At 43.1% G+C, this 21,703-nt stretch overlaps 1 protein-coding gene and 1 long non-coding RNA gene across 13 annotated transcripts in view; one reads left to right on the top strand and one right to left on the bottom strand.

Moving 5' to 3' along the window:
- LOC127046830 (uncharacterized) overlaps window positions 1-21,703 on the bottom strand; it is a 727,940-nt gene that overhangs the window by 646,096 nt on the left and 60,141 nt on the right. The gene's annotated exons all lie outside the window — the stretch shown is intronic.
- The window catches only part of NRG1 (neuregulin 1), an 834,377-nt gene that overhangs the window by 772,089 nt on the left and 40,585 nt on the right, over window positions 1-21,703 (top strand). For all 12 annotated transcript variants that reach the window (XM_050944360.1, XM_050944358.1, XM_050944356.1 and 9 more), the window contains one exon: window positions 19,735-19,864. In XM_050944360.1, coding sequence (XP_050800317.1) covers window positions 19,735-19,864 — 130 coding nt within the window. The remainder of the gene's footprint in view (window positions 1-19,734; window positions 19,865-21,703) is intronic.

Here is a 21,703-nt window from a genome sequence, read left to right as displayed (position 1 = left end):
ACATTTTTCCATGGGACTACAGTGCTTTAATTGTAAGGGATCCTTGAATGTGATTGGAATAACAGAGACTTGGTGGAATAACTCACATGACTGGAGTACTGGAATGGATAGATATAAACTGTTCAGAAAGGACAGGCAGGGCAGAAAAGGTGGGGGAGATGCATTGTATGTAAGAATGCAGTATGACTGCTCAGAGCTTTGGTATGAAACTGCAGAAAAACCTGAGTCTCTGGATTAAGTTTAGAAGTGTGAGCAACAAGGAGAATGTCGTGGTGGGAGTCTGCTATAGACCACCAGACCAGGGGGATGAGGTGGATGAAGCTTTCTTCTGGCAACTAGCAGAAGTTACTAGATCGCAGGTCCTGGTTCTCATGGGAGACTTCAATCACCCTGACATCTGCTGGGAGAGCAATACAGCGCTGCACAGACAATCCAGAAAGTTTTTGGAAAGTGTAGGGGATAATTTCCTGGTCCAGGTGCTGGAGGAACCAACTAGGGGCAGAGCTCTTCTTGACCTGCTGCTCACAAGCAGAGAAGAGTTAGTAGGGGAAGCAAAAGTGGAAGGGAACCTGGGAGGCAGTGACCATGAGGTGGTCGAGTTCAGGATCCTGACACAAGGAAGAAAGGAGAGCAGCAGAATACGGGCCCTGGACTTCAGAAAAGCAGACTTTGACTTCCTCAGGGAGCTGATGGGCAGGATCCCCTGGGAAAATAACATGAGGGAGAAGGGAGTCCAGGAGAGCTGCCTGTATTTTGAAGAATGCTTATTGAGGTTACAGGAAAAAAACATCCCGATGTGCAGGAAGAATAGTAAATGTGGCAGGCAACCAGCTTGTCTTAACAGCGAAATTCTTGCTGATCTCAAATGCAAAAAAAGAAGCTTACAAGAAGTGGAAGATTGGACAAATGACCAGGGAGGAGTATAAAAATATTGCTCAGGCATGCAGGAGGGAAATCAGGAAGGCCAAATCACACTTGGAGTTGCAGCTAGCAAGAGATGTTAAGAGTAACAAGAAGGGTTTCTTCAGGTACGTTAGCAACAAGAAGAAAGTCAAGGAAAGTGTGGCCCCCTTACTGAATGAGAGAGGCAACCTAGTGACAGAGGATGTGGAAAAAGCTAATGTACTCAATGCTTTTTTTGCCTCTGTCTTCACAAATAAGATTAGCTCCCAGGCTGCTGCACCGGGCAGCACAGTATGGGGAGAAGGTGGCCAGCCCTCTGTGGAGAAAGAAGTGGTTCAGGACTATTTAGAAAAACTGGACGAGCACAAGTCCATGGGGCCGGATGCACTGCATCCGAGGGTGCTAAAGAAGTTGGCGGATGTGATTGCAGAGCCATTGGCCATTATCACTGAAAACTCATGTCGAATGAGGGAGGTCCCGGATAACTGGAAAAAGGCTAATGTAGCGCCCATCTTTAAAAAAGGGAAGAAGAAGGATCTGGGGAACTACAGGCCAGTCAGCCTCACCTCAGTCCCTGGAAAAATCATGGAGCAGGTCCTCAAGGAATCAATTCTGAAGCACTTAGAGGAGAGGAAAGTGATCAGGAACAGTCAGCATGGATTCACCAAGTGCAAGTCATGCCTGACTAACCTAATTGCCTTCTGTGAGGAGATAACTGGGTCTGTGGATGAGGGGAAAGCAGTGAATGTGTTATTCCTTGACTTTAGCAAAGCTTTTGATATGGTCTCCCACAGTATCCTTGCCTGCTTGCAAGTTAAAGAAGTATGGGCTGGATGAATGGACTGTAAGGTGGATAGAAAGCTGGCTAGATCGTCGGGCTCAACGGGTAGTGATCAATAGCTCCATGTCTAGTTGTCAGCTGTTATAAACTGGAGTGCCCCAAGGGTCAGTCCTGAGGCCGATTTTGTTCAATATCTTCATTAATGATCTGGAGGACGGCATGGACTGCACCCTCAGCAAGTTTGCAGATGACACTAAACTTGGAGGAGTGGTAGATATGCTGGAGAGTAGGGATAGGATACAGAGAGACCTAGACAAATTAGAGGATTGGGCCAAAAGAAATCTGGTGAGGTTCAACAAGGACAAGTCCAGAATTCTGCACTTAGGACGGAAGAATCCCATTCACTGTTACAAACTGGGGACCGAATGGCTAGGAAGCAGTTCTGCAGAAAAGGACCTAGGGGTTACAGTGGACGAGAAGCTGGATATGAGTTGACAGTGTGCCCTTGTTACCAAGAAGGCTAACAGCATTTTGGGCTGTATAAGTAGAGGCATTGCCAGCAGATCGAGCGACGTGATCATTCCCCTCTATTCAACATTGGTGAGGCCTCATCTGGAATACTGTGTCCAGTTTTGGGCCCCACACTACAAGAAGGATGTGGAAAAATTGGAAAGAATCCAGCGGAGGGCAACAAAAATGATTAGTGGGGTGGAGCACATGACTTATGAGGAGAGGCTGAGGGACCTGGGATTGTTTAGTCTGCAGAAGAGAAGAATGAGGGGGGATTTGATTGCCCCTTTCAACTACCTGAAAGGGGGTTCCAAAGAGGATGGATCTAGGCTCTTCTCATTGGTACCTGATGACAGTACAAGGAGTAATGGTCTCAAGTTGCAGTGGGGGAGGTTTAGGTTGGATATTAGGAAAAACTTTTTCACTCGGAGAGTGATGAAGCACTGGAATGGGTTACCTAGGGAGGTGGTGGAATCTCCTTCCTTAGAGGTTTTTAAGGCCCGGCTTGACAAAGCCCTGGTTGGGATGATTTAGCTGGGAATTGGTCCTGCTTTGAGCAGGGGGTTAGCTGGATGACCTCCTTCCAACCCTGATATTCTATGATTCTATGAATGTGGGATGGGTGTTAAAAGTCACAGTGACTGCTTCTTTAATCATCTGTCCCCCTCTTGGACTCCCTCCCAGTTCTTATCATTCATACTCATTTTCTCTGCAGTGTCCTCTCCCTTTGGACCACTGAGTCTGGTTACCAAGGATCCTCTCTTAAACTGGACCGGAAAGGAACCATTCACAGGGATATCTACAGTCTCTAGATTAGCAAGATTATATAGCTGAATTTTAGCTGATTTTATTTATTAGTGATTTCTGTACTAGGGAGGTGGATTTATGGACAGAGACGCATTTATTACAGTGGATCCATTAGCACAGCTATAGTTAGGAGCCTGTCAGCATTTCATTATAAATCAGCTTTTTGACAGGTTTATAACTAGACAGTAGAAATTATCTACTGGATGGAATGTGCCACTGAGTCTGAGCACATTTTATTTTTGTACAGGGCTGTATTTTTTATTGCTAGAAATTAGATCACTTTTTTAGAGTCAAGGAAAGACTAGTATTGTGGTGCCTTTATTATACTTTCTAACTACACACACATATTTCAGAAATGCCAGGCACAATAATTTGTATGTTGAACTGGTTTACAATAATACACTTGGCTGCAGGTGCTTATTAAATAAAAATTGCTGTTGAGCTGCATTAATAATATAATTTTCAGTGAGGAAATACAGGTACCAACATTTATGTATTAAGGGCCAAATCCCATTCATATTGGAGTTTTGCCATTGGCTTCCACTAGCCCTAAATAAAGATTCTGCAGTACTGATGTCATGGTACAATTCCCCACTCTGAACCTTACCGTCCAAAAGATGGGGTACCAGCATGAATTCCTCTAAGCTCAATTACCAGCTTAGAACCTGTAGCGCTGCCACCAACCAGGAATTCCAGTGCCTGGTACACTCTGGTCCCCACAAAACCTTCCCTGAGGACCCCCAAGACCAAGACCCTCTGGATCTTAACACAAGGAAAGTAAACCCTTTCCCTCACCATTGCCTCTCCCAGGCTTCCCCTCCCTGGGTTACCCTGGAAGATCACTGAGATTCAAACTCCTTGAATCACAACACAGAGAGGACAATTCACCTTCCTCCCGCCTTCTCTTTCCCCCTCCCAGACTCTTCCTGAGAGAAAGTAATCCTGGCACAGAGAGAAATCAGCCTCTCTCTCCCTCTTCCCTCCTTTATCCCCACCAATTCCCTGGTGAATCCAGACCCAGTCCCCTGGGGTCTCACCAGAATAAAAAAACAATCAGGTTCTTAAACAAGAAAAGCTTTTAATTAAGGAAAGAAAAAACTTGTTAACCCTTTATAGTCAAAGAGATATAAAGTACTTCTGTGCTATTAACTTTTCTTATCTGTTTATCACAACTGAAATAAGCTGAGCAATCATTTTCTATAACCTTCTCACTGAAAGGCCATGTCTTCACTATGAACACTTTACTGCTATCGGAATACCAGTATACTCTATCATCAAAGAGCTCCTAGTATGAACGCAACAATCCTGGAAAAACTGTGCTTTATACCTGTTTAGTAAAACCACTAGCCATGACCAAAACAAGCTACAGTGTAAAAACACATTCCCTAAACTAGGGACTTGGGCCAGCTATGTTGTTCAGAGATCACATCTTTTCACACCTCTGACTGACGTAGCTCTGCTGGCAGAAGCCTGGGGTATAGATCAGGCGTCAGAAATATACATCTAAATAAAATGAAAAAACGTGTATTAAACACTAGCAAATTCTACTGCCACTTGTTAAAGTTGATTCCTCTTCCTAGGAACAAAAAATCTTTGAGGGTACAAATCTCTGAACAGCCCTTGAGAACCGCAGGCTATTATATTTTCAGCTAATCTGGTTTAAAATCAGCAGGCTTTATCTCCGAAAGTAGTCAAGTAAAAAGGGAATAGTGGGAAGGAATATGTTGCTTTGTGTAAAAAACTGCTCTGAAGTCACCTTTTTACTGGCAGGAGCACATTTGATGTGTATCATTTCACACACACATTCATTTTTAAGTGGTATTATAGCATTGGGCTGGAAATTAAGGGAGAGGGGAAAAAGAAAAGTCTCCCTGATATATAAGGCACGCTGCTTGATGGCAGTTTCAAGTGCCTTGACAGTTCTCTATAAAAAGACCTTGCTTACAAGAGCTCTAAGGTTTGGCTAAAAACAAAACACCTAATAATGTCATTCTCCGCTACTCTCTTCTGCTGTGATAAGTTCTTAGAAGGAAAATGGAAATGAAAGTCTGCATTTTTCAGAAGAACAGCTGACCTGAAGAAGAGCTCTGTGTAAGCTCGAAAGCTTGTCTCTCTCAGCAACAGAAGTTGGTCCAATAAAAGATACTACCTCACCCACCTTGTCTCTCTTTTTCAGAAGAGGCATATCAAAGGGCTGCATTGATGGAGTATTGGAGTGGAATTTTCCAAGTGTACCCACCCACAAAAGATTGTCTCTCCGTGTCTGGGTGAGCAGCTCTCAGGCAAGGCTGGAGAGTGGCTCCCCTAGCAAAAGCCAGATGCCAGATCCAATAGCTTTGTTAGGTGCAATGATCTGTTTGTCAGACTCTAATAACCTTTTCCATGGGGAACAGTGTATGGCTGGCATGAAGAATTGGGATACAACTGTCATGCAATTAATAGCTTTTCTTTTCTGCGGGTCATTTCTCAAAGACCTGTTTTAAATTGCAATGTGCTTCATAAAAATGTTCTGAGGCCTTGAAGAGTGTCAGTGAGAACATGAATATCAAAGTAAATTGGCGAATAAATTCAGACTTCTCAGTGCATTAAGAAGGAGGCTGTCTCTAGCAACAATCCTCGCATGACAGTCTTTAGGAGACCTTTCCAAGTGCAGCTGTCTTATCATAGTTGTCAAGGAGACACCTGACAGCTTGCGAGTCATCTTTTTTGCTTTTCGGGCGAAATTCTTTGTGCGGTAAATTCCACTAGGGATCTGGGGGATCATTCTACATTGGTTTGTGATTTACATAAAAACCCCATGGGCTAGGACCACAGACTGAGGGCCAGACTCTGCTATGTACCATGGAGGGGCACTGGAGTTGTCTGAGGGATGAGAAAAGCCGTAATGCCTCAGCATTGTCATGTCCCCTTCCATGCCCAAGCATCCATAGGGCCCTGCTCCTTTGCATCCGTGTTAGCAGAGGGACGGGTGGAGAGGGAGAATGAGTAATTGTCTCTATTTTAGAAAACCTTTGTACCCTCGATACACTAACATTTGGAAGCATTTTTATTTTGTTTTATTTTCAGTTATAACATATTTCCCAACAGAGTTAGAGAGTATTTCTCCTTGTGCCGAACCTTGAATAGAAAGCAGATTTGGGACATTTCAGCTAAATCCAATCTGCTAACTGTAAACTCCTTTTCCTCTCACTCCTCCATTGCTTGGGCCCCAGGACATAAAGCACTTCAGCAAGTGCTCAACTTTAAGCATGCCCCCGGCTTAAGAGCCTGAGCTCCAACCTGAGTCAGAACATCAGAGCAACACAACTGCGAGCCCTGCGAGCTCCCCTGATGGTGAGGCTTGCTCTCAGATGCACTGTAGACATACCCATTGATTCATACTGAGGAGCACTAGAGATTGGACATTTTAAAACGTGTAGAGGAGGACTGGACATTGGTCACTCGCGTGAGCAGATTTAAGCTGGGACCCTGACTTAGGCCCCAAGTTAGCAATGCAACTTAAGCATGTGCCTAAATCCATCCTTCTTCAGCAAAGCTCTTAAGAGCATACTGAAAACTCACCAAAGTCAAGGGGACTTAAGAATGGAAAGTTAAACATTGTTTTCTTGGGGAGAGATGAACTTAGGATCATGCTTAACGTTAAGCACATGCTGAAGTGGTTTGCTGTACTGGGGCCCTGGCAATGGAGGAGTGAGAAGAGAAGGGGATGTTACAATTATCAGGTTGGATTTAGCTGACAGGTCCTTTATAGTGAAAAGCTTGCGTGTCATTTTAAGAAGCTGGAGAATGGACTTTAGTACCTAGCATTCGAAGACACATTGTCTCTATCGCCATTAGCAGATTGCATTAATCTTAAAGAGTTAAAAGATTAAATTGAAGTTAGGAGTAGACCAATAGAAATTAGTAGAGTTGGCATATTTCTGTTTATCTACAGAATTTGAGTGCACACCTGAGACTAATAAGAAAGAATCTACAGCTAAAAGGGGAAGGAAAGCAGACTTTGAATCAACACATTTCTATGGGATGGAAGTATTTCATTAGTCCATCTGATAAGCAAATGGATAGATATCACCAGCATATAAATCAAGACTGAAGCATTACTTTATTGAACTTACAATGTAGCGTTTGCTACAGTAACATGCAGGAGCAGTAAAAGCTTGGCAGACTGGGCAATAACACTGACCCTGACTGCATGTTTTGTGAAGCCCTTCACTACCTTATTTCACTTTAACTCAAGCCACAATGGGGCTTTTTAATAACTGAATGTGTTGTTTAAAACAGGTGAGACACAAATAGCAAAACATTTCACACAGGAAGACAAAACCATAGAGCTGAGGGGGAAAAGAGCCTTGAACCAAGAATAAGAACTCCAGTATGTGCACTTACATACCTCTTGGCTCAGTGAACTACTACGGCCCCAGTCCTACAATCAGATCCAGGCAAGCAGACCTTAGCAATCAGCAGGTGCCTCTGCAGAGCTAGCTGCTGGATTGGGACCTAGATGTGTTAGTGTTTCCCCTTTGGGGGAATTGTTATTGCAGAAAGCAAACAAGAACAGGTGTTTATTAATGCTTCTGGAATTAAAATCATTGTGTACATTTATTTCCTGTACACTACATTTGTGGGATAGAAATGATAACGATATTGGTTATATTTATATTACGATCAGACCCAGAGAGTCGAATCGGGGTCAGGGCACCATTGTGGTAGGCACTGTGGCTTGATAAAGGGCGAGGCTAGACCCTTTTCATGTCTAGTTGGCTGGTTCAAATCTGGGGCAGCTTTGCAGAGACCTCTGTAGCAGTGTGTGCCTCTGATGTCTGTTCATTGGCCTCCATGAAATAGGGCTCCTGGTGCTCTGGGGGCATCAGTCCACTTCCTAATAGACAAGTGTCCTAATTACAAAACTATTCCTCCAGTTGCCTCTTACTGACAGCCAAGGGAAATCTTGCTGTGGTTCTGTGGAGAGAATTTTGGGAACAGTGAAAACTGAATTCCTGTGTAAAAGGAGAAACCTAAAGTGTAGCCTTTCCGGGGCTGTAATGAAAGGGAGCCATCTTGTTTCTCCAGAGTGCTCAGGGTCCCGTTGCTCTAGAGCTCTGACTCCATGTGCTCTCATCAGCCCCACCTAGCCCTGTTGGGGCAGGGGTCCCCATGACTCATGGGCCCACTCTGGCCGCACTTCGGGCCCCATTGCCTGAACTGGCTCCGTTATCCTATTTCATAGTATCTCTCTTTTTGTGAGTATCACTGGAAACCTTCCCCCCACGCTTCCAGGCTTGTCTCCTCTTTGGGGCAGCTGAAACGTGTCAGCGTGTTACACCGAGCTATATTAGCAGTGCTTGGGGCATTCACAAGGTGTCATTTACTTTTCGTAGAGGCCGACCAGTATTATGCAAGTGTGTTGAACAGAAATAAAAATGCAAGAGTGATACTAGCACTTAAGTATGCCAGGAATGTTCCTGGCACTTGCCTTCAAAGTTTCCTGCCTGCATCTATGGTGCATAAGGATATGTAGTGTATTGGATTCATTTCCCACTAGGTATCAATCTGCCGTACACCTCAGAAAGCTGTACTAAGAAAAAGAAGGGGTATATATGTCCGCTTTATTTCTAGAACTGCACTTCTGACGTGAGCATCTCTCAGCAACTCGAGTGATAACTGGACCATATCAATAGCATCTGCAGATTCCATTTGTGATGCAGATAGACAATGTAAGTGTCAGTGTCATAATAGACTCTAGCTGAGGGTTCACGATACAACATATGCACAGTCTGGTGGTTTAGTTCAGTCTGTTCACCCAAGTTAAGCGATCAGGCCTAGTTCATGGAAAAAGACTGTTTCTCAGATATCTGTTATCTGATTTCTTTCTTGTCTCATTTGCTCTGCTTTACCCTTCTACAGAAGGAAGAATGAGGCCTTCTGAACAGTACTCAGAGCATGAGGCTTCGCTCCTTCTTTTAAATCTATTTTCATAGGTTCTCGGGGCCTGGTTTGCATTTACACAAGGACTCCTGTAGGCATTGTGAAGAGACTTCAAAGAATATAAATTACTTTCACGCCCACTTTAAAATGCCTTTGCCCTGCCAGAGCTGGGGAAAGGGACCTAATGTAAATGAGAATAAGGCCATCTGTATAGGAGACCATTCTCATCGAACACATTGCAGACTTCTGGGATTCTTTGCACATTTATATCATGAATCTTCAGCTCAGTAAATCATTTGCGTTGGCCTCCTGCCTGCACAGGTTTTAAATGAATGGGCTATGATGAGCCACAAACTCAGTTTACTTGGCCACCCAGATTGTTCAGGATAATGTGTATTCTCCAGCTCAGGGTGGAAGTCAGCTTTTGGAATGTCCCTTCTATAATAGCAGTCGCATTTGCCCCCTTGTCGGTCCCACCCTCCAAGTGCTGACATTTTCTCCAATGCTTGACACAGGCCCCAAATATAAGGCACTTACCTATTCAACTGTTGGTTTGCCATGCATGTTTTCAGAGCCTGCTTTCCTAGACACATGACCTTTTGGCCACCACACCTTGTGCATTTTTTCTATCTGTACCATGTACCCCAATATGACCGTCTATTTTGCTGCTCTTCTATCCTCTGATTGGATTGGGTGCATTTAAACCTCCATTACCAGTGAATTTGCCATCTCTTGCTGCATTGTTTAGCCTCTCCCAATTTCCCTGAAGTGAAAGCTGACCTCATTTGCAGCTTTGTAAAGAGTTCCTTGTCTGAAATCCCAATTGCAAGCCAGGTCTCTCTCTGCTCATCTCGCCTAATCTCAAATTTCCCCAAGTTTCTAATTTCCCCTGTTTTATGTGCAGTCAGGGCTCACGTCTCATCTCGTGTTTTCATATGAAATACTAATCAGACTTCCTTAAAAACAGCCTTTACATTTCCCTCCCTATCTCAAAAGTAAACAAAACAAAAATGTTCCTGGTCATGCTGCCTGGTGCATACGTCTCCTCTCAGCCCTCTGTGGTGAGCTGAGATGCTGTGCAGATCCTGCCGGAGTGCTGCTGCCAACTGGGTCAGTCTGTCGGCCTATCAAGGAGGAAGCGACCCGGCACAAGGAACTGAAGACTTAGTCTTTAGTTTTCTGCTTTTCTTTTCTCGGTTTGCACTCTTGAAGGGAAATTGCTTCTGACTCTGTGTCATGGAGGCGAGCGGGACAAACTGCGCTGGTTCAACAACAGTTTACATTTTCTCAAGCTTTCCTGAAGTTTCTATCTCCAAGACCCAGTGATTTCCTGTTTCCTTTTAGCTGGCCCTGATCTTCAAAGAGATAGTGCCACAGTAAGAGAGCTATAGAATCATTCCCTGACTGTTACGATACTTGATTCTGGCTTTTAAAGGCAGAACTAGCTCCTTAAAAGATCGTCTATGAATTTAAACAGAATATCATCCAGACTGTGACTAATATAATAGTCCTTCTTGAAGATTAAGGCTAAATATATATTGTCATGGTATAATTCCCCACTCTGAACCTTACCGTCCAAAAGATGGGGTACCAGCATGAATTCCTCTAAGCTCAATTACCAGCTTAGTACTTGTAGCGCTGCCACCAACCAGGAATTCCAGTGCCTGGTACACTCTGGTCCCCCCAAAACCTTGCCCGGGGACCCCCAAGACCCAGACTATCTGGATCTTAACACAAGGAAAGTAAACCCTTTCCCTTACCGTTGCCTCTCCTAGGGTTCCCCTCCCTGGGTTACCTTGGAAGATCACTGTGATTCAAACTCCTTGAATCTTAAAACAGAGAGGAAAATGCACCTTCCCCCCTCCTTCTCTCTCCCCCTCCCAGACACTCCCTGAGAGAGAAAGTAATCCTAACACAGAGAGAAAATTAACCTTTCTCTCCCCCTTCCCTCCTTTCTCCCCACCAATTCCCTGGTGAATCCAGTCCCAGTCCCCTGGGGTCTCACCAGAATAAAAAAAACCAATCAGGTTCTTAAACAAGAAAAGCTTTTAATTAAAGAAAGAAAAAACAGTAAAAATTATCTTTGTAAATTTAAGATGGAATATGTTACAGGGTCTTTCAGCTATAGACACTGGGAATACCCTCCCAGCCTAAGTATACAAGTACAAATTAAAATCCTTTCAGCCAAATACACATTTGAACTCCTTCCAGCCAAATACACATTTGAACTCCTCCCAGCCAAATACACATTTGCAAATAAAGAAAACAAACATAAGCCTAACTCACTTTATCTACCTAGTACTCACTATTCTGAACTTATAAGCGCCTGTATCGGAGAGATTGGAGAGAAACCTGGTTGCACGTCTGGTCACTCTCAGAACCCAGAGAGAACAACAACCAAAAACTAACAGCACACACAAAAACTTCCCTCCCTCAAGATTTGAAAGTATCCTGTCCCCTGATTGGTCCTCTGGTCAGGTGACAACCAGGCTCACTGATTTTGTTAACCCTTTACAGGCAAAAGCGACATGAAGTACTCCTGTTGTATTAACTCTTAACTATCTGTTTATGACATATATATATATTTTAAAAGGTTATTTCCTATGGATTAGCCCAGACTGTGTGTTCTCGAAATGTGCCATTCCACAACAAAAGCCAAAGATCTTGTAACTCTTCAGCTAGAGCCTCTGAAGAGGACCACAGTGTGAGCTCGAAAGCTTGTCCCTTTCACCAGCAGATGTTGGTCCAATAAAGGATATTATTTCCCCAACCTTGTCTTTCTAAGGCAGGGGTGGCCAACCTGTGACTCCGGAGCCACATGCGGCTCTTCAGAAGTTAATATGCAGCTCCTTGTACAGGCACCGACTCTGGGGCTGGAGCTACAGGTGCCAACTTTCCAATGTGCCAGGGGGTGCTCACTGATCAACCCATGGCTCTGCCACAGGCCCTGCCCCCACTCCACCCCTTCCTGACCCCTCCTCTGAGCCTGTTGTGCCCTTGCTCCTCCCCCTCCCCCCAGAGCCTCCTGCACGCCGTGAAACAGGTGATCAGGAGGTGTTGGGAGGGAGAGGGAGGCGCTGATTGGCAGGGTTGCCGGTGGGCAGGAGGCACTGGGAGCTGGGGGCAGGGAGCTGATGGGGGATGCTGACGTATTACTGTGGCTTTTGGCAATGTACATTGGTAAATTCTGGCTCCTTCTCAGGCTCAGGTTGGCCACCGCTGCTCTCAGTGATGCTTAGTCGTGCTAGCAGCTTGGCGGCTGAAAGAGAAGAGCACAGATTGCATGTGTGACATTGGTTAAACAGATGCCAGCTCTGGCCAAGACTGTAGGCATCAGCTGAGCACTTACAAATTCATAGCTGGAAACCAGACCAGCTCACCTGTCTGTTACTATTGTTCAAGACAGGTGTTAGACTGGTGAGGATGTGTTTAGTGTTTAGACTTTATAAAATGCTAGTAAGTTGCTACATGCTTTATTCTTGCTTGCAATGTCTGCATCCTATGCTACAAGGCGAAATATAAGTTTGTTTTAAAACTGCAAAAATGCCTGCTCTGAACTTGTGAACTCAGATGGGAAGAGAGTCTCCCCCACCCATCTAGGAGGTCTATCAAAATTAAGTGGGCCATTGTAGGACAAAAACTTTGTTGATAGTTCCTTCCACCCACCCATGCAGAAGCACATGCAGAAGGACCCGTCCCATTGATTGGAATGCTGGAAGAGGGAAACAAAAATAGTTGGCATGAAGATTTTTTTTCTCTTTGTTGTCTGGATTTTTAGAAGAGCTGGAGCTAAGAAACAAACAGCAGAGATCCCCAGGGTCAGGCTGGGTTAGCCCTAAAAGACATTCAGTGCTGACAGATTGCTACATCTCCATCATCTTTCGGAACCATAGACTGAACCTGTAAATAACTCTCTTGATTTCTTTTTCCTAGTTAATCCTTAATTAGTTTACTGTAGGATGGGATATCAGTGTTGTCTTTGGTTTGACATCTAAGGTACATATTGACCTGGGGGAGGTGACTGATCTCTTGGGACTGGCAGCAACCTGAATATTTTGTGATTGTTGGTGTAAGTGACCATTTATCACTAAGTCCAGACTGCAGAGCCCAAGGGGACTCCATGGTAAAACTGTTACAGGGATCCAGGGTTTCACATCTGTTACTAGGTTGGTGAAATCTAATTATAGAACATACCCCCAGTTTGAGGTATCTGCCCCGTTTTTGGCAGTCTGCTCTGAGGTAGGCACTCATGGTCATGAATCTCTCCAGACAGAGTGACAGCATCCGTGTGACATGCTTGTTGGAGAAGTGAAAGGCATGACACACCTGATTTTCAGTTATGAGGTACTACCTCACATTGTACTGATGTTGCACACTAGCCTAGAAACGTTTGTGCTATGTCTGTGGCTGCGCAGGTGTGTCACAAAAAGCTGAGACAATCTCCCTCCCTCCCCCACCCCATGCATTTTGGATAGACATTTTCTATGCTATGGTGGTACAGTAAGTAGGTGGCTAGCACTTCTGAGTCAGTCGGCACTGATGCCCCAACATGGAGTCATGCTACTGGAGTTCTCAATCTTTTGACAAAATGGACAATCTGGCCATTCAGGGCCACTTTATGCCACCCTACCTCACATTGAGTAGCCCCTGATTTTACAAATAACCACCTGGAAAGATACTATTCAACATGCACAAGGTGGCAAAATCTAGCCCTAAAGATCCTATGTCATTCTTCACAAGGGTATGAGCGTTGGCCCGTGTTATGGCCAGATTCCCACTCAGCATACATAATTGCATTCTGCCAACCTAAAATTTTCCCTGCAGTTTTAATTGGGTAATTTAGTCTTTGCTTCCTGTGCTAAAATAATATGTAGATTTGCAGTGTACTATTACAAACAGTAGTCACCTTTCACCTCAGAGGTGGCTGCATTTCACTGATGGATGAAGGTTATGGTATTTTTATTGGTTCAGTTTGTAAAATGCTTTGGTAGCCATCCGAATGAAAGGTTCTGGATAAATGTAAGATGATAACTCTACCCATTTTCTCTTTCCAAAAGTGTGCGGCTTCAAACTATGATGACAAACGCATTTGGTGAAACTTGTGATTTTGTGATTCTTTCTGTCTTCCTCTGTTTGATTTGTTTTATATTTTGGCCTGCAGTGGTGTTTATTCTCCCCCTTATAGGGATCCTTGTATATTATGTCACAGATTTTCTCACAAACGTGTGCACACAATAGTGGATTTGTGCATGTATATTAGGAGATTTTAAATTGCTCATTTGAAAAGCGGCTTCTATATGTGCTTCAGTTTTGCACTTGACTAGAACAGGCCAAATTCATAAGTGTGCTCTGGCTGCTTTATGCCATGCCTGTGATGCAAACCAGCTGCAAACCCGGCTCTTTAAAGCCTTTATTACTGTAGTAATTAGCCAGCTAAGCTGGAATTTTGGCTGCATTGCATCACTAGAGTGATGCAGAGCGGCCAGAATATACTGATGAATCTGATCCTTTGACCCAAAATGCCTATCCATAGTACACCAAACATTTTTCTCCATTTTTCTTACCCAGAGGTCAATCTTATCTTTTGAAATTTCAGTGGGTAGTTTTAAGCATGGCTAGAGTTTCCTTTTAAAAAGCATTAAATGTAAAGAAGCTGGAACATATCCATCCATATTTTTGGTGAAACTAAAATTCTCCTTTGTGTTCCAAAATGACAGAGTTTGGAATTTTCAAAAGCCGTTGGTATCGACCTGACTCTATTCCCATTGAAGTCAATGGAAGAGCGCCTGTTGACTTCAGTGGAAAATCTACCCAGCTTCTGTTTGTTTAGTGTTTGTATTGGGAACTTTACCCATTAGCAGCTATCTGCAAATACCTCTTCAGAGAGTTTATATAAACATGAAGGAATCTTAACAGCATGTCTTGGTGGTGGGCAGATAATTAAATATTATTAACTCTATTTTATGGGGATCACTCTTGGGAGGTGCCCGGCAAAGAAGTCAATGGGAGTTGAGGATGCTCATTACTTAGCAGGATGAACCTTCATATGGCTAATCTGAGACATACAAGGGTGAAGTGACTTGTCCAAGGCCATATGGGAAATTAATCCACCCTGCAGATCTTTCAGTTGCTTATTTTCAGGTCAGTAGGGAGTTGAGTTTGTGCATAGAATAGGGTGATTGAACTCCAGTTAGGATAATGTGGGGACAGTAAGGCTGATTCCATTTAGGGATATGTGGTGTCATCGTTATGTCATCTCTGTGTTGTCTCTTTTTTCATCTCCCTGTCTCTCTCGCTGGAGTGAGTTATAGCTAGGCTGCAGTTGCTAATGGTGTTTAGTCGCAGAAATGTGTGATGTACTGAGCTTTTTCTCCCGTTTTGTCTTCACAAAAGGAGCCAAGGCTGTCTACTTACAATTCAGCAACTAATCTTGTTCATGACCTATAAGATGCCTTCAGAAAGAATGATGCTCCTTTCTGTGCACTGAGGCTGGCACTTTATTTTCTCTTCACTTGAGCATTGACATCTTACCTGTCACCTTGGCTGGCTGAGAGTGTGCCCTCTGATGTTACACCGATGTCTGCAGAAACTAGATTAAAATAGGCATAGGCTTCTATTGTGCGTAGATTGCACAGTTGTTCACTAACAATGAGAACGTGGAGCCATCTGAGAACTCTGTTGGTGATAGCAGATTGAATCATAGGCACTTATAAAGGATCCGTGTGTCCTAAAGCTATAGCAACATTATTATTGACTGTAGAGTTCCATTTTGGAAAAGCGGGGGAGAGAGAATCCAAACTAGCATGCATTTCCATGTTTCAAGACACAGAAAGGTTAGAGATATCCCAGGTAAGCAAAAAATTGCCATACCTTTGCAATGACTGTCTGATGTGAAATTGTGCTAAAGCTTAATTAAGATATTGGGCTTCCCTGAAGTTTTGGGGTGGAGTGTAAAGCATTTTTTAGAGAACAGTTATTAAATGTGTCTAAAACTTCTATGATTTTGAGAAAGATAGTATCTAGGATACCTCTCTAGTCTTCTGTTTGTGCTCAAGTAGTTCCCTGAGAAGGGAAGAGATTTCGTTGTCTTTCGTTGCCTTGCGAATATTTGCGTTAGTGAGAATGTTACGTGTCATTTATGCTACATCCAGTTGTTTATTAAAGAAAATGTTGCTTGCAGTCATGAAAAAAGAAAATGGAACATCTAGTATTTTAAAATGCCTGCTTATGCCTGATGTTTATAAATTGTTTTATGATTTGTGGTTTATCCTTTAAGGAAATGAAGACGATGAATTAGAAAAAGTGGATCATGTAAATAGATTTGCATATCACTCGTGCCTATTTAAAATGGCTTATAAAATAGAAATGAAATTAGGGTACAAATTTTGGCTAGATAATTAAATACACAACAGAGGAATATGTTAGCTACTGCTGTGCTATGTCTTTCTGCTGCAGCTCCTTGTCAATACATTGTAAAATAACTCAGGCCCTCAGGGCCCCCTCTGAGAACTTTATGAGTTACGGAAGGCAAGAGCTATGAGGCTAGTTACAGATTGAGTGAAATCTGCTCTGAGGACCACCTGCTCCAGAACTCAACATTTCTTCCGCCATGTGGGTTTAAGGGAAACCTAACACCACAATTTTGGTGCTTTTAAAATTTAATTTGCAAAATAGACATGTAGTGGATAGAGTTAATACTGGTTTATCCACCAGAAATTATGCATCAAAGACAAGCTGTCTCCAGAACTAACTGACTGAGGATGGAGGTGGATTGAGACCCCAGTTCTGGTCTATCAGAAAGGCAGGAAAAAACATGTGCAAGATTTATACAATACACCGTACCAAACTTAAGAGTGAGGGGAGAAGAAAACTCTTGGCAAAACTATGTAAATCCCTTCTCTCCTGGGGTTTGTCCTGAGAATGACAATGTACTCCCATCTCTCGCAATTTGTTCAGAACCACTGTAGCCATCCAACGTTCACTTTACATCAGTGGGACAGTAACGGTTACTTCCAAATTCCAGGATGATCAATTCTGATCTAGCTGCTGCTTAAAGAAAAAGTGCCAAGCAGGGTAACCGGAGCAATTATAGATAGCTACAGGCTCTTTCTTTACAACTATCCTTATAATTCAATTTCAAACATTCCATTAGTCTTCGTGGTAGTAATAAGCTTTGCTGGCAGGAGTTCAGGCAGACAATATTGCTTTTCATTTTAAATTAATGCATTAGATTTTTGAACTATAGGATGTCTTCAGAACAATGGTCTTACTTTCAAGAAGAAATGTTTTAAAGGGGCTAAAAGGAGGGCAATACGCATTCAAGCTACATAGGATGAACTAAATTCAGAAGGGAGTCTAAGCTAGTAGTGTAAATGCACATTCCAGTCCCATCAGCCTGTATGTATCACCTGCTGAGACCCACATTCACTTCAACGTAAGCTTCATCTACTCTTAAAACTTATACCAGTGTAGCTATTTCAGTTAGGGATGTAAAATGTTAACCGATGAACCAGTAAGCATCAGTCTTACCGGTTAACTGCCTTAACCATTAATCTCAGCAGCCCCACACCAGCTGGAGTGGGCCCAGCCGTGGTCCCCGGCCAAAGGGCCAGAGCAGCACCACCTGGCCGGAGCGGGCCCAGCCACTTAATCCGTTAACCATTTAAGCAAAATGTTTTTAATCATTTGAACAGTTAACTTTTTAAATGGTACTTACATCCCTAATTTCATTCAGGAATGTGAATGTTTCTGTCAGTATAGCCCAGGGGTCGGCAACCTTTCAGAAGTGATGTGCCGAGTCTTCATTTATTCACTCTAATTTAAGGTTTTGCGTGCCAGTAATACATTTTAACGTTTTTAGAAGGTCTCTTTCTATAAGTCTATAATATATAACTAAACTAGTGTTGTATGTAAAGTAAAGAAGGTTTTTTAAATGTTCAAGAAGCGTCATTTAAAAATTAAATTAAAATGCAGAGCCCCCTGGACTGGTGGCCAGGACCTGGGCACTGTGAGTGCCACTGAAAATCAGCTCGCGTGCTGCCTTCGGCACGTGTGCCATAGGTTGCCTACCCCTGGTATAGCCAATGTCATTTGGGGAGCTGGTGTTCCTACAATAGCAGAAAAACTCCTGTTGGCATGTGCTGCATCTATACTAGGTGGCTATGCTGACATAGGTTGTGCAATGTAGACATAACCTTACACTTGACAGAGTCTTTGGACTACTACAGCCATGCCAACCCCCCGTAGGATTGACCCCAACCAGCTGGCATGACGCACTCTCTACAGTAGGTGAAACATCCTGTTGAAACGTGTTAGCCAAGGCTTTTAAAACATGACCTATTTACCTAGGCTTGATATGGCCTTCATTTAACTGAGTCTAACTGAGCGGTAAGGGGAAAGGAATGGATTGTTATCAGGATTTATTATTATTAATTGTTCACATTTCATTAGCACCTCGGGACCCCAGTCAGGATCAGGACCCAAGATGTAACAAGTGGGTGCAAACAAATGGAAGGAAGGAGGGATGGAGACCGTAGAAAACAGCATTAGGAACTCAGGTTTATACGAATGAGCAAGCTATGTGCACAGCTGAATGGTTTCGGATCAATTAACTTTAAAACAAAATTACAAAATATAAACAAATTAATACAATAAACCTTAGAAATCCCAAAGTCTAAACAGCGCATAGACTTTGGGAGCTGGGCCTGACCTGGGAGTTTGGTCAGCAGTGTTATGGGAATCTGTAGTAAAGGACTTCACCTTGAATTCACTCTAGTTTCTCTTTATTTCTATTGTAACCATTTCTGACTTTAATGCCTTACACTTGTACTCACTGGAAACATCTCTCCTTGTAGGTAAATAAACTTGCTTTATTCTTCAGTCAAAACTAATCCAATGTTGTGAACTATGTGAGTAACTCCATTTAGGGTGGCAGACTGTATACTGAGCCTTTTAGAGGGGCAAGTGGCCTAATGTATCTCGACTGTCTTGGAGAGGGTAGGAGAGTGCAGAACACATGGTTTTGGAGGAAATCCCAGGCCTGGAAGCATGTTGAGGTCACCTTGCAAGTGATAGCCAGGTGGTCGAAGTCAGAATGTGACTGATGTGTGGCTGGCAGGCTGCAGCTATACTCAGATGGGCATGGGGAAGAGGGGGTGACCTGCGTGCTTGAAGGCTGTATGTGAGCAGCCCACTGGGAGCTACATCAGCAAAACATTATGAGGCACCCAAGGGTGCAGTGCAGAGGTGACCCAGCCCCTCACTGGTTTCGATTGTATCCCGGAATGTCATAATATCACATTATGTAGTATTATTAATATTTATTATTTAACATGTATATTGTGGTAGCACCTAGAGGTCAACCAATCAAGGGCCTCACAAAGATATAGTGACTGACAGTCCTTGCTCCAAAGATCTTATCACAATAGGCTTAATGCAATTGAAATAATTTCACATGTAAATTACACAGTCCTTTTAATGAAATGTCCTTGAGCTCTGATAGAATTTACAGATGCTTGATGGATTGCAGTATGGAATTTTAAACTCTCCCAGTTTGTGTGCATGGAGCGTGTCTAAGGATTGTAACCCTCTTTGTGCTCTTTAAATTGGTCAGCACAATATTGTCTCGGCTAACTATTGTTTTCCATGACTCAGATTAATTCTAGGAGGCCACAAGCAGATAGCTCACAAGAATCGCCAGTTCTTCCCTCCCCCATATCTCTTCCACACACATGCCAAAATTGTGTTCAAATCCAAAGACTGTTCAGGAAATAACCAAACCATCCTGAATTGTGTTTTCTCTCTTCCAGCCACTTCTACATCGACTACTGGCACAAGTCATCTCACAAAATGTGACGTAAAGCAGAAAGCCTTCTGTGTCAATGGGGGGGAGTGTTACATGGTCAAAGACCTTCCAAACCCCCCCAGATATTTGTGCAGGTAAGAAGCCTTTGGCTAATTTTAGTGGAGCACCATGTTTCTCATGTACTTTGTCTCAAAGTAATTGCTTTAATATCTGATCAGTTCTCTCTCCCACAAATGGCCCAGCAGATATTTAAGAGAAGCATTGGATGTATCTTCATCTTTGTGTGGCAGAGTTGGTATGAAAACTCTATAGCTATTGAGAATGACCCCTGTGTAATAGGGCTTGTGTTCATTGTAGTGTTAACTCAAGGTATACCTTGAGTTTTGCCCCTAACCTGACTCCCATCCCCACACAGAATCTCTAGCTCAAGCTAAAGGGTGCTCTATACTCGAGCTAACTAGCCTGTCTGGGGCGGGGAGGGGAGGAGAATGAGGGAAGGGGGTGACACCTGAGTGGTGCTGACACTTGGAGTTTGTCGATACTACAGTCCCAAACTACCCTTTAAACTCGCTAGCTCTGGCCCAGAGCAGAGAAGCCGCTTGACACCCTTGAGCTAATAATGCAGTGGAGATGCAATAGCTCAAGTTACAACAACTCATCAACTGCTAATCCAATCACTTTGCTGCTAATCCCATCATTCTGGTTAACTGGAGTGTTGTTTCACAGTGTGGTTGGTCTCACTTGAGAGGCTAGTCTAGACTAGTGGAATAACTCGAGTGTACTCACTGTTGCAATGAAGCCAAGCCTATAGATAGCTCAGACAATAGTTTTTAAAACTCCACAGCTGGTTTCATAATACAGACAGAGCTATGTGCCCAATAGGCATTTGGATACCCTGAGATAACTATTTGAAATCTTGGCTGTTAGATCTTAGAGGATATTTGAATCGATCTTTAATAAGTCATTTATTTTACTACAATATGTTAATAAAAATGTGCTATACAGTATGTGCTATATCAGACAGTTATTTCACAATGTATCTTTTCATTATCTGGGAGTATATTTAACCGGTCAATTCAAATATTATTTAGAAAAATTAGTGCTGCCAGAAGATGTTTTGTTTTGAAGTTAGGTGACTACAAAGTCACTGTGTCTAATGAGGTCAAATTAATAACAGGAGTTATTACTTTGTTAAATGCATTATTTTGTAATAAGCAATGTAGATTGCCACCTGAACTCAGTGACTGTCAGTCTTTTAGATGCAGTGCCTTGATTTGGGAAAGCACTTAAGGATGTGCTGACATTGATCCGTATTCAGGAATTCACTCGAGCACATGCTTAGCCTTGAAGTGCGTGCCTGAGCACCCTTCTTGAATCGAGGCCTAGTTTCACTATCACAAACAAATCCAAATCATAACATACATCAGCCCATTATTTTGCAGAAGAGCCAGTATAAATACAAGCAGCAAAGAGTCTTGTGGCACCTTATAGACTAACAGATGTTTTGGAGCATGAGCTTTCGTGAGTGAATACTTACTTCATTGGATGCATGTATTTCCACTACATGCATCCGACGAAGTGGGTATTCACCCACGAAAGCTCATGCTCCAAAACATCTGTTAGTCTATAAGGTGCCACAAGACTCTTTGCTGCTTTTACAGATCCAGACTAACACGGCTACCCCTCTGATACTTGACAGTATAAATACAGTTTCTGTGGCTGAAGCTTTGCGTCTTGCCATAGCACATGGTACAACAGGTGCCTTCGGAGCTGTAGTGGTGCTGATAACAGACCAGAGCTGGATGCAACTGAGTGCTCTAAACTCTCAATGACTTCAACAAATGGCATTCAGGATCCTGCAGAATTGAACCTTAAGGGAACTTTTCTTTGTAAGAATATTGGCATTTTCAAGAGAGGCAGCAGAATCTAGTCAATAAGATACACAATCTGGTGTAATCCCATGAATTTTCAGT

Source organism: Gopherus flavomarginatus, chromosome 3 (genome assembly GCF_025201925.1).
Source record: "Gopherus flavomarginatus isolate rGopFla2 chromosome 3, rGopFla2.mat.asm, whole genome shotgun sequence".
NCBI lineage: Eukaryota > Metazoa > Chordata > Testudines > Testudinidae > Gopherus > Gopherus flavomarginatus.
Note: the sequence above shows the minus strand (reverse complement) of the source record. Positions and strands in the feature narration are given on the sequence as shown.